General features: G+C 37.6%; 1 protein-coding gene across 1 annotated transcript in view; it reads right to left on the reverse strand.

Annotated features, from left to right (window-relative positions):
* The window catches only part of DCC (DCC netrin 1 receptor), a 1,259,004-nt gene that overhangs the window by 511,844 nt on the left and 734,503 nt on the right, over positions 1-12,657 (reverse strand). The window contains exon 6 of the mRNA XM_026455168.2: positions 804-958. Within this exon, the coding sequence (XP_026310953.1) occupies positions 804-958 (155 nt within the window). The remainder of the gene's footprint in view (positions 1-803; positions 959-12,657) is intronic.

The following is a 12,657-nucleotide window of genomic DNA, read 5'->3' on the forward strand; positions in this document are numbered from 1 at the left end:
ATCATTTTTTATTGCGTCTATTTGATTCCTCTCTCTTTTCTTCTTTAGTTATTAAGCACTCCCTTTGTACCAGGGCAACAACTCAGTGAATACAGTACCACTGTCCATATTATCTCCCAGAATAGGGATAGAAAATGAACTAAACCTTATAGGAAACTATAAAAGTTATTCCCCTTAGCTTCAATTCATTCAAGTATTCAAAATTAGAAAGCAATTTGCACTGTGGTTCTTCACGGCCTCTCTATCACTGCAGCCACCAATGCCACCAGCACCCACTGTCCTTATCACCACATCACCACTGCCCTTCTCAACTGTTCATGAAGGATAAGCTGGTCCTATGGGGCAGGGTAGGAAGACAAAAGCTGTCTGTCTTACCAAGTGAAGACTTCCATAATCATAAGTAACATGTCTTATAAAACTGTATTAAAACGGATAAAAGTCAAAGAAGTAAGGGATTCTTGGCTTAAATCTAGAACTAGATTCTAAACTCTCTTTGATAAACCAGCAGTGAAACTGTGAAACTACTCAGAAATTCTTAGGCTCTCTGTATTTCATTTATTTTTGTCTGTTTGTATGTTTTAAAGTCTTGCCTGTAAAACCAGGGGGCTGAACTCTTTGATCACTCTTTTTCAGTTCAAAAATTCTTATGTCTAGAAAATAATTTGCTTTATTTGAATAATTTTCTTACATCACAAAATATCTCCAACAGGAACCATTTTTTTTTTTCAGGAAATAAAAACAAGTGGAAAAAAATAGAAAACAATGAATGGGATTACAAAACAAATATGAAACAAAATAATTACCACTATCTGAAAATAATCACTAGGAATGACCACATCTCCATTCTTCATCCAATTCACAGTGGGCACAGGCTTTCCAGAGACTGTACATTCAAACTCAATATCCATGCTTTCATAGGCATAGAGGTTGGAAGGATGATTTAAAAACCATGGCGGAACTGCAAAGACAGAAACAAAAAGTGAGTGGGTGAGGATGTGAACTTGCATGCTGCTGAAGTCTTTACTGAGTTTAAAACACTGCTCTGGGATAGAAAATATTTGTAATTCAAATAATTCCCTAAGCCCTTAGCTATTATACAGGAACTATTATAAAACAAGTCTTTTGTTCCCCCAAATGCCACAAGGAAAGAAAAAAGGAAACACTATTCGAGAAAAAAAAAAAAAAAAAAACATACATAATAAACATTCTGAACACCCATGTGTTATGTATCCAATTGATTTACATGCTGAAAAGTACATAAGTCTTTGGAAACTATTCTGATGAAGTAAAGAAAGGGAAGCTGGTAGAACTGAGACAACCCAGAGTATAAGATGAGAAAGCTCAGTTGTCCTGTAATTCTAGTTTCATTAGGATTGAGTTAATGTGACGGACTCATATTCTGTTGAAACTGGCTATAGCAATAGGGAACTACACAAAGCCTATATCACCTTTACTGTGGCCACATGCTTATTGTCTTAGCAATTACCTATTGTAGTATATTAACTATACTGTATTATTCTTTTCTCAGCATGGTATGTGATATACTAATTTAATTCCATTTCTTAATTATCATAACACTAGTTACTCTATGATGGAAATTTGCAATTGAATGAAAATTACAAATATAACACATCTTTACTAATGAATCACTCAGTCTTAGTCCCTCAAAACCTTGCCTAGGAGAAAGAAATTTTGAAAAGTAACGTTTATTCTCTTCCATGGGGAAACTTAGAGTGACTTCAGATTTAAATATTCATATTGACTGAGAAGCCAGATTAAATTCACAGTGAAGTAGCACCCATGATCGTGTTTCACATAGAAAATGGATATGTATTTTTAGTAGCCATTATCAAAGGTAGACTCATATACAAACGTGTATGAGTTCTAATCTCATGTCATTTTTGTCATGCTCAATGAGTGATGAGTGCTAATTTTTTGCCTAAGTAGCTGTTGTATTTTGCTCTTTCTAACAGCCATCAGCAAACTTTCTCCTGACACCAAAGTTAACGTTCAATCTTTGATGGTCATTGCCTCCCAGAAAAATAAAAGAGCTGGTAAAAACTCCCAGGATTTAAGTCCTGATTTTTCCTACTAAATGATCTCTCTCTCCTTCTTATTTCCCTGATTAGTAACTAAATAATATTTGGACCTCTAGCACTAAACAACTTGGCTAAAATTATTTATTAATTATTGATGACATTTTTAGTATAAGGCTTTTTTGATTCCTTAGCCAAATTCACTGACAATAAACCAAAAGATATCAGAAATAATACTTGAATGCCTCTGAGCAGATATATTAGTTGAATATATGGTACAGTTCATTCTGCTGTCTGTTTCTCCAAAGACTTTGGTCAAGGGTTCATTTACTACCCAATGCCCAACATTTACTGAGAGCTGACAATGCACAATTTATTAACTTAAGCCCTTTATATTGATTATTCTCACTCCGACTACCTGAAGCAGGTTCTACTAGTTCCATTTTACAAATAGAGAAATTGAAGTACAAGGTGTTTAAATAACTTTCCCAAAATTATACATCTTGTAAATTGTGAAGGCAGACAGTCTGATTCCCTGCTTATGTACTAAACTGATTGGCTATAATTGTCTCTTTTGCCACTTGAAAATTCTGGTAGAAAGATAATGCAATAATATTTCTAAAGTATCAGAGATAATTGTGATAAGCAATTAGAGTCATTAAATAAAAACACATTTCTAACTCTCCTGCCCCTTTAAGTTCTTCTTTCCTGGTGCCATAAAATCTACCTGAATCTATCCATCCTTAGTGTTTCTGAAATCATTATGTCTACATTAGAGTTTTTCAAAATTTGGGTCACATCCATTAGAACTTGAAATTAATTGACTGGGTTGAGACTAAAATTTAAATATATACATTTATGTATATGTATACACAGAGAGAGAGAGAGTAGGATAGAAAGGATTAGGAATATAGAGGGAGAATAGAAAGGGAGAGAACAGAACACCAAATTTATATTGAAGAAAAAAAAGAGAAATTTCAAGAGCCCAAATAATGGAGCCAGATTGGGCTGGGTTTAAATCTCAAGTCTTTCTCTAAATACAAGTGCCTGTTACTATCCTCATCTATAACTTGAAGAATTCAGAATAATGACAGTTAATGTTTGTAAATAACAGTGCATAATTGCATGATAAATAAATAAATAAATGCAAAAATATATTAGAGTACATCACTGGTAGCAAACATAATTATTGTATATAAGTATATATAAATACATAAATATATATGGTATGTCTGGTTGTGTGTGTGTGTGTGTAGCCTCTTGCTTTTTTTCAATTTTGTTATTTCCTGATTCTCCAATTAGAGTAGTTTTCTATAATCTCAATGTCAAAAATAGTGTGCTTTACATAATAGAATTTCTCAAAGAACAAATGATTGAGTTTAAGTGATTGCTGTTTTCTAATAGTTTCATGCAGATCCACTGTTTCTCGAACTTGGGTTTGTAGGACTCATTTTCCTGTTTATTTTCTCTCAATGGAACTAAACAAAGCAAAGCTGATCACATTGTGAATCCCTAAAACCTTCTCTTATATTAATAAAATAGAGTGATTTCTCATTAACCAAGGGGAAAATAATCTGATTTAACCATATAATTATAGTTGTAATACTCTTAAGTGCTACAGGGATGCCTCAACAATTATTTCCTGATTACAAATGTGTATATGAGTTCTAATCTATGTTTTGTAATTTTCTGATAGTTCTTAGGTTTCCAGCATTACACTGGACATCTTGTCTTCTCTGGCTATCTTGATATCTTTATTTCTATTCAGATTCTCTAGAATCTCACAGTGTATCAGACAGCACTCAAGGGAAAAAAATAACTTTTCTCACTTAAATGGGGAGTTGAAGTATCAAACAGCAATATTGTGAATCAGAAATGAGTCTAAGTCACTGATGGACCTTTGGGTTGATTCCAGGTCTTTGCTATTGTGAATAGTGCCGCAATGAACATACGTGTGCATGTGTCTTTATAGCAGCATGATTTATAATCCTTTGGGTATATACCCAGTAGTGGGATGGCTGGGTCATATGGTACATCTAGATCTAGATCCTTGAGGAATCGCCATACTGTTTTCCATAATGGTTGAACTAGTTTACAATCCCACCAACAGTGTAAAAGTGTTCCTATTTCTCCACATCCTTTCCAGCACCTGTTGTTTCGTGACTTTTTGATGATTGCCATTCTAACTGGTGTGAGATGGTATCTCATTGTGGTTTTGATTTGCATTTCTCTGATGTGACAGACTGGATTAAGAAAATGTGGCACATATACACCATGGAATACTATGCAGCCATAAAAAACGATGAGTTTGTGTCCTTTGTAGGGACATGGATGCAGCTGGAAACCATCATTCTCAGCAAACTATCACAAGAACAGAAAACCAAACACCGCATGTTCTCACTCAGAGGTGGGAACTGAACAATGAGATCACTTGGACTCGGGAAGGGGACCATCACACACCGGGGCCTATTATGGCGGGGGTGGGGAGGGATTGCATTGGGAGTTATACCTGATGTAAATGACGAGTTGATGGGTGCTGACGAGTTGATGGGTGCAGCACACCAACATGGCACAAGTATACATATGTAACAAACCTGCACGTTATGCACATGTACCCTAGAACTTGAAGTATAATTTTAAAAAAATGAGTCTAAGTCTAACCAGGTACTGTGACTCGGCCTCTAATCCCAGCACTTTGGGAGGCAGAGGTGGGCAGATCACCTGAGGCCAGGAGTTCAAGACCAGCTTGACCAACATAGTGAAACACCATCCCTACAAAAAAAAAAAATTAGCCAGGCATGGTGGCACATGCCTATAGTTCCAGGTACTTAAGAGGCTGACGCATGAGAATCCCTTGAACCTGGGATGCAGAGTTTGCAGTGAGCCGAGATTGTGTCACTGTACTCCAGCCTGGGTGACAGAGCAAGACTCTGTCTCAAAAAGAAAAAAGTCTAAGTCTCATGTTTTCTGAAATATACTGTTATTGGGCAGTGTTATCAGTCATCAGTAGACTATATCATAAAGACAAGGGCTAATGATTTTTCTCCATATCTCAATGCCTAGTACAATGCCTCATCCTTAGTACATGCTCAACAAAGATTTGTTACTGATGCTAATAAAGAACTCAAGCAACAAAATGCATATTTTCATCCTTTGCTGTGGCAATATTGGTAGAAGATGAGTAGAACGAGTTCGGATAATGCCATGGAAATGATATATGTATAAAATAAGATTATTTTCTTGTCATAAAAAAGTCAGTGATTGATAAGAAAAAATAAAGAGTGAAGAATGAGGAACCATGGCTGTTTAGAGAAAATAACAGGTTTTAGAAAACTTTTCAAAAATATTATTAAAGCGTATCTTCCAAGTTCACTGAGCAAAAGCAATTAAAATACTTACATAACATGGGAGAGGGTCTTAAAAAGGTCTAAACATACAGGCTTGGGTTGGATTAGGAATTAGGTTAAAGCTGTTCAACCTTTCTTTTAAATAATATATCACCAAATTACTACTTACTTCTTACACTTATCCTCCACACATGACTTACATATACCCCATGGCTCAATGAAACAAATGACCCTTTTCTAATTCTAAGTCTTTGTAAATTCTATTTTCTCATCCTGAAATGTCTACTATTTCACCCTATAATATATACACTGATATAGTTTGGCTATGTCTCCACCCAAATCTCATCTTGAATTATAGTTCCTATAATCTTCACATGTCATGGGAGGGACCCAGTAGGAGGTAATTTACTCATGGAGATAGTTACCCTCATGCTGTTCTCATGACAGTGAGTGAGTTCTTACAAGATCTGATGGATTTATAAGAGACTTTTCCCCCTTTGACTTGGCACTTCTCCTTGCTGCTGACATGTGAAGAAAGACATGTTTGCTTCCCCTTCCACCATGACTGTAAGTTTCCTGAGGCCTCCCCAGCCATGCTGAACTGTGAGTCAATTAAACCTCTTTCCTTTATAAATTACCCAGTCTTAGGTATGTATTTATCAGCAGCGTGAGAACGAACTAATACAGACACCCTACCTATCCTTCATGAGGCTACTTCTCCAAGAAGGATGTCCTGATTTTTCTTGAAAAAAATTATTTCCTTTTGGAAACTCTGTGGTATTTATTTTAATTGATTTATGGAATTTGACTTGGTTTCTTCTGCACTGTACTTATTTGTGCATGAGCTTTATCTTGACACTAGTATGTGACTTCTCAGTGGAAGTGGTTCTATCATGCTAACATGAAATCAGTATGTAACTTAATATATTTTTGATGATTACACTATTCTGCAAGGCAGTGAACAAATAAAGTTTACGCAATTTTCCCTTCTTTTTTGATCTCTGCTTTTTTTTTTTTTTTTTTTTTCCAGTGATGAGCAGACTAGGATCTGTGATCTATTTGTCCCATTTTAGGATTTCTTCCTAGAATTTAGGATCAAGGTATAATCATGCTATACCATTCACAGCTCTGGAGTCCTATATTCTCAACAAAAATTGATAAAGTCACCTCTAATTAAAGGGTAATGGGAAGTACCTTTTTTTTAATTATGAAAAAACTTTCATTATACCACTTCTGTTCTCAAAATGTTGTCATTGAGCTTTCAGTGTTCACAGAATAAAGACCAAGCTTGTAACTTTATATTTAATAACTCAGAGGTTAAAAACTTATCTGCTCAAATTTTACTTCTTATTCCTTTTCTGTAGAAATCATCTAATCTACTTAAACCAATTCTACCTGCTATTAAAACCTGGTATAATAGATAAAATGGCTCTTTAAGATGATTTAATATAATTGCTTTATTTTACAGATAGAAAAACTGACTGAAGAGTGAATGTGATTCATTAATGACCATGGATATATTTTTTCAGAATATTTCTGGTCATGGATTCCTGTCTGGAATTGCATTCATCAGATGTTATATGTTCTATGTATTCTCCAAGAAGCAACTCACATATCCCTTTTCCATTACGTTCCATGAAGCTGAGAGTAGTTTTCTCCTTCTTGCAGTGGTCTATCTCTGTGCCCAATTTTTGCATTACTTATTATATAAGTTATCTTTCACATATATCACCACTTACCCACCAGATTAAGGTTCTTAAAGATAGAGCCTGAAGCATATGTTTGTTTGTTTTTTAAATCCCTTTGCATATTACATAGTTCCCCGCTTTCTCCCACTTCTGTGGAAGGACTCATTTCACTACTTTAGGCTTTTTGGTGGGCAACAATTTTCTAATGACTAATAAAAGTACCATGAATTTTAAAGTTTATCAAATTGTTCCATTTACAAAGTATTAGTCCATTTCAGATAAAAGCTTAGTACACATGTACAATGTTTCAAGAATTTCAGGCAAGATATTGATTTCAGTTATACTTTCCTTCTCTGGGATAAAATAAAATCCATGGCCAGAAATAAATTGTCCACATTTCCGTCAGATCTGGGTTTCCTAGGACCTTTGCAAGTACTTCTAGTATATACATAAAGAATGATTTTTATGTGGGGCTGAAACAAGGAATCCCAACCAAAACTGACTAATAAGTGATAGAAATGCAGAAAAAATATAATTCTGTTTTTAAAAGTGTTTAGCCATATTTAGAAATGTATAATACATAAGAGAGACCTCCAGACTGCAACTGTAAGAGTTGTACAGGCAAACTTTAAATTTGGGTAAAAGTTTTCTTTAAATGTATCTGTTTTTCTTTTTAAATGTTTCTATGCTATGACTACTCATTTGAATTGTGTACAATGAAATTTATTCCATGATCTGAGCTCCAAATAAAGTCATCATCAACAGCTTAAATAGTATTATGGGTTTTATTTCACATAATAAACACCCATAAGTATTTTTAGCAACACCCCATGTTGGTGAAGACTTGCTTTTTTTTTTTTTTTTAACTTTTAGATGTTACTTACCTATTCTTTTCCAGTTGCTTATATGTAATAAACATGGGTGAATTATAAAATATCACTGTAATACATATAGTATTCTCTGCATTATCTGAACTTTGAAGACATGATACAGATATTTGAAAATATGATATTCCAAAGAATTACCACAGCTCTTTGAAATGACAAGGAATGCATTTTTAAAACCATGCAGTTGGTTTAAATTAACAATAGGCAGCACAAACCACTCTGGTGACTGAACAACATGAACTGAATAAAAAAAAACAGATTGATGAGCAGATTATATTACGAGAAAAATAAAAATAAGCATAATCTTTGAGTGGCTGTGATTCTGCCCTCAGAACAGTGGAAAGCCAGCTAGTTTCCCTGGAGCCATGTGCCTTTGGACTTTATTTGCTCATTTTTTGTTGAAATACTGAACATAATAAGCCCATTAATCTTCTCTGGAATGAATATATCTGAAAAGACTAATCGCACCAAATGTCTAGGATGAGTTTGCTGCCAAATTGGGCTACCTCTATATCCAAAACAAATGGGTTATTTCAAGTGCAGTATCACAGTAGTATAAACAGATAATTTCACTTTAAGGAGCCATTGTTTCACATGTAACCACATTCAGATTACTACGAAGAAAGCCATCTGGCATTGAATGCAGGTTTGGAGAATACATACTGGTATGGTTTAGCTCTGTGTGCCCACCCAAATCTCATCTCGAATTGTAATCCCCATGTATTGAGAGAGGGATCTGGTGGGAGGTGACTAGATCGTAAGGGCAGGTTCCCCCATGCTGTTCTCATGATAGTGAGTTCTCAGGAGAGCTGATGGTTTTAAAGTGTGGCACTTTCTCTTTCCTGTCCTGCTTTGTGAAGACATGTGTCTCACTTCCTCTTCACCTTCCGCCATGATTGTAAGTTTCCAAAGGCTTCCCCAGCCATGTGGAACTGAGTCGATTAAACCTATTTTCTTTATAAATTACTCAGTCTCAGGTAGTATCTTTATAGCAGTGTGAGAATGGACTAATACACGTAAGAGGAAAAATATTCTTTATAAATACAAGCTTCCATGTTAAACATACCTTAACAAAATCGTCATTCTAAGCAATAGTGTTTATAGGAGACTTCTCAATTTTGAGATGAGAAAAGCAACTCCATAGTTTCTATTCTTCCTACACCAATTTTTGTTGCCAAAGTAACTGTATTCAGCTAACTTGATATTTAAATGCATACTCCTTCCGTCTTCCTTTTTAAGGAAGGTACTGTGATGATGCATCTTCTGTCCTATTCAGCGCTTGTCTCCTGGCTTTTTCTTACATGACAAGTGACTTGAAGTCGGCTTAATATTTCTCTCTAGTTTACTTTCTCCTACCTACGTATCTTTATGCTCTGATAGGATTGGTTGTTGAGATTTACATTTGATTCTCCATACGAGTGTCTCTCACACATACCTGACTATACTGTCTAAAAATTTATGTTAAGATGGGCGGAGCAAGATGGCCGAATAGGAACAGCTTCAGTCTCCATCTCCCAGCGGGAGCGACACAGAAGACCGGTGATTTCTGCATTTTCAACTGAGGTACTGGGGTCATCTCACTCGGGAGTGCCGGACAATCCGTGCTGGTCAGCTGCTGCAGCCCGACCAGCGAGAGCTGAAGCAGGACGCGGCATCGCCTCACCTGGGAAGCGCCAGGGGGATGGGAGTCCCTTTTCCTAGCCAGGGGAACTGAGACACACAACACCTGGAAAATCGGGTAACTCCCACCCCAATACTGTGCTGTAACACCAGCACACCGGAGATTATATCCCACACCAGGCCGGGAGGGTCCCACGCCCACGGAGCCTCCCTCCTTGCTAACACAGCAGTCTGCGGCAATCTAACGGCAAGGCAGCAGCGAGGCTGGGGGAGGGGCGCCGGCCATCGCTGAGGCTTAAGTAGGTAAATAAAGCCGCTGGGAAGCTCGAACTGGGTGGAGCTCACAGCAGCTCAAGGAAACCTGCCTGTCTCTGTAGACTCCGCCTCTGGGGATGGGGCTCAGCTAAAGCAGCAGAGGCCTGTCCAGACGTGAACGACTCTGTCTGACAGCTTTGAAGAGAGCAGTGGATCTCCGAACACGGAGGTTGAGATCTGAGAAGGGGCAGTCTGCCTGCTCAAGTGGGTCACTGACCCCTGAGTAGCCTAACTGGGAGACATCCCCCACTAGGGGCAGTCTGACACCCCACACCTCACAGGGTGGAGTACACCCCTGACAGGAAGCTTCCAAAGCAAGAATCAGACAGGTGCACTCGCTATTCAGCAACATTCTATCTTCTGCAACCTCTGCTGCTGATACCCAGGCCAACAGGGTCTGGAGTGGACCTCAAGCAATCTCCAACAGACCTATAGCTGAGGGTCCTGACTGTCAGAAGGAAAACTATCAAACAGGAAGGACACCTATATCAGAACCCCATCAGTACGTCACCATCATCAAAGAACAGAGACAGATAAAACCACAAAGATGGGGAAAAAGCAGGGCAGAAAAGCTGGAAATTCAAAAAATAAGAGCGCATCTCCTCCTGCAAAGGAGCACAGCCCATTGCCAGCAATGGATCAAAGCTGGTCAGAGAATGATTTTGATGAGATGAGAGAAGAAGGCTTCAGTCCATCAAACCTCTCAGAGCTAAAGGAGGAATTACGTACCCAGCGCAAAGAAACTACAAATCTTGAAAAAAGAGTGGAAGAATTAAGAGCTAGACTAATTAATGCAGAGAAGGTCATAAACGAAATGACAGAGATGAAAACCATGACACGAGAAATACGTGACAAATGCACAAGCTTCAGTAACCGACTCGATCAACTGGAAGAAAGAGTATCAGCGATGGAGGATCAAATGAATGAAATGAAGCGAGAAGAGAAACCAAAAGAAAAAGGAAGAAAAAGAAATGAACAAAGCCTGCAAGAAGTATGGGATTATGTCAAAAGACCAAATCTACGTCTGATTGGGGTGCCTGAAAGTGAGGGGGAAAATGGAACCAAATTGGAAAACACTCTACAGGATATCATCCAGGAGAATTCCCCCAACCTAGCAGGGCAGGCCAACATTCAAATTCAGGAAATACAGAGAACGCCACAAAGATACTCCTCCAGAAGAGCAACTCCAAGACACATAATTGCCAGATTCACCAAAGTTGAAATGAAGGAAAAAATCTTAAGGGCAGCCAGAGAGAAAGGTCGGGTTACCCACAAAGGGAAACCCATCAGACTGACAGCATATCTCTTGGGCAGAAACTCTACAAGACAGAAGAGAGTGGGGGCCAATATTCAACGTTCTTAAAGAAAAGAATTTTAAACCTAGAATTTCATATCCAGCCAAACTAAGTTTCATAAGTGAAGGAGAAATAAAATTCTTTACAGATAAGCAAATGCTTAGAGATTTTGTCACCACCAGGCCTGCCTTACAAGAGACCCTGAAGGAAGCCCTAAACATGGAAAGGAACAACCGGTGCCAGCCATGGCAAAAACATGCCAAAATGTAAAGACCATCGAGCCTAGGAAGAAACTGCATCAACTAATGAGCAAAATAACCAGTTAATATCATAATGGCAGGATCAAGTTCACACATAACAATATTAACCTTAAATGTAAATCGACTAAATGCTCCAATTAAAAGACACAGACTGGCAAACTGGATAAAGAGTCAAGACCCATCAGTCTGCTGTCTTCAGGAGACCCATCTCACATGCAGAGACATACATAGGCTCAAAATAAAGGGATGGAGGAAGATCTACCAAGCAAATGGAGAACCAAAAAAAGCAGGGGTTGCAAAACTAGTCTCTGATAAAACAGACTTTAAACCATCAAAGATCAAAAGAGACAAAGAAGGCCATTACATAATGGTAAAGGGATCAATTCAACAGGGAGAGCTAACTATCCTAAATATATATGCACCCAATACAGGAGCACCCAGATTCATAAAGCAAGTCCTTAGAGACTTACAAAGAGACTTAGACTCCCATACAATAATAATGGGAGACTTCAACACTCCACTGTCAACATTAGACAGATCAACGAGACAGAAAGTTAACAAGGATATCCAGGAATTGAACTCATCTCTGCACCAAGCGGACCTAATAGACATCTATAGAACTCTCCACCCCAAGTCAACAGAATATACATTCTTCTCAGCACCACATCACACTTATTCCAAAATTGACCACATAATTGGAAGTAAAGCACTCCTCAGCAAATGTAAAAGAACAGAAATTATAACAAACTGTCTCTCTGACCACAGTGCAATCAAACTAGAACTCAGGACTAAGAAATTCAATCAAAACCGCTCAACTACATGGAAACTGAACAACCTGCTCCTGAATGACTACTGGGTACATAACGAAATGAAAGCAGAAATAAAGATGTTCTTTGAATCCAATGAGAACAAAGATACAACATACCAGAATCTCTGGGACACATTTAAAGCAGTGTGTAGAGGGAAATTTATAGCACTAAGTGCCCACAAGAGAAAGCAGGAAAGATCTAAAATTGACACTCTAACATCACAATTAAAAGAACTAGAGAGGCAAGAGCAAACACATTCAAAAGCTAGCAGAAGGCAAGAAATAACTAAGATCAGAGCAGAACTGAAGGAGATAGAGACACAAAAAACCCTCCAAAAAATCAATGAATCCAGGAGTTGGTTTTTTGAAAAGATCAACAAAATTGACAGACCGCTAGCAAG

This window comes from Piliocolobus tephrosceles, chromosome 18 (genome assembly GCF_002776525.5).
Source record: "Piliocolobus tephrosceles isolate RC106 chromosome 18, ASM277652v3, whole genome shotgun sequence".
In the NCBI taxonomy this organism is placed as follows: Eukaryota; Metazoa; Chordata; class Mammalia; order Primates; family Cercopithecidae; genus Piliocolobus; species Piliocolobus tephrosceles.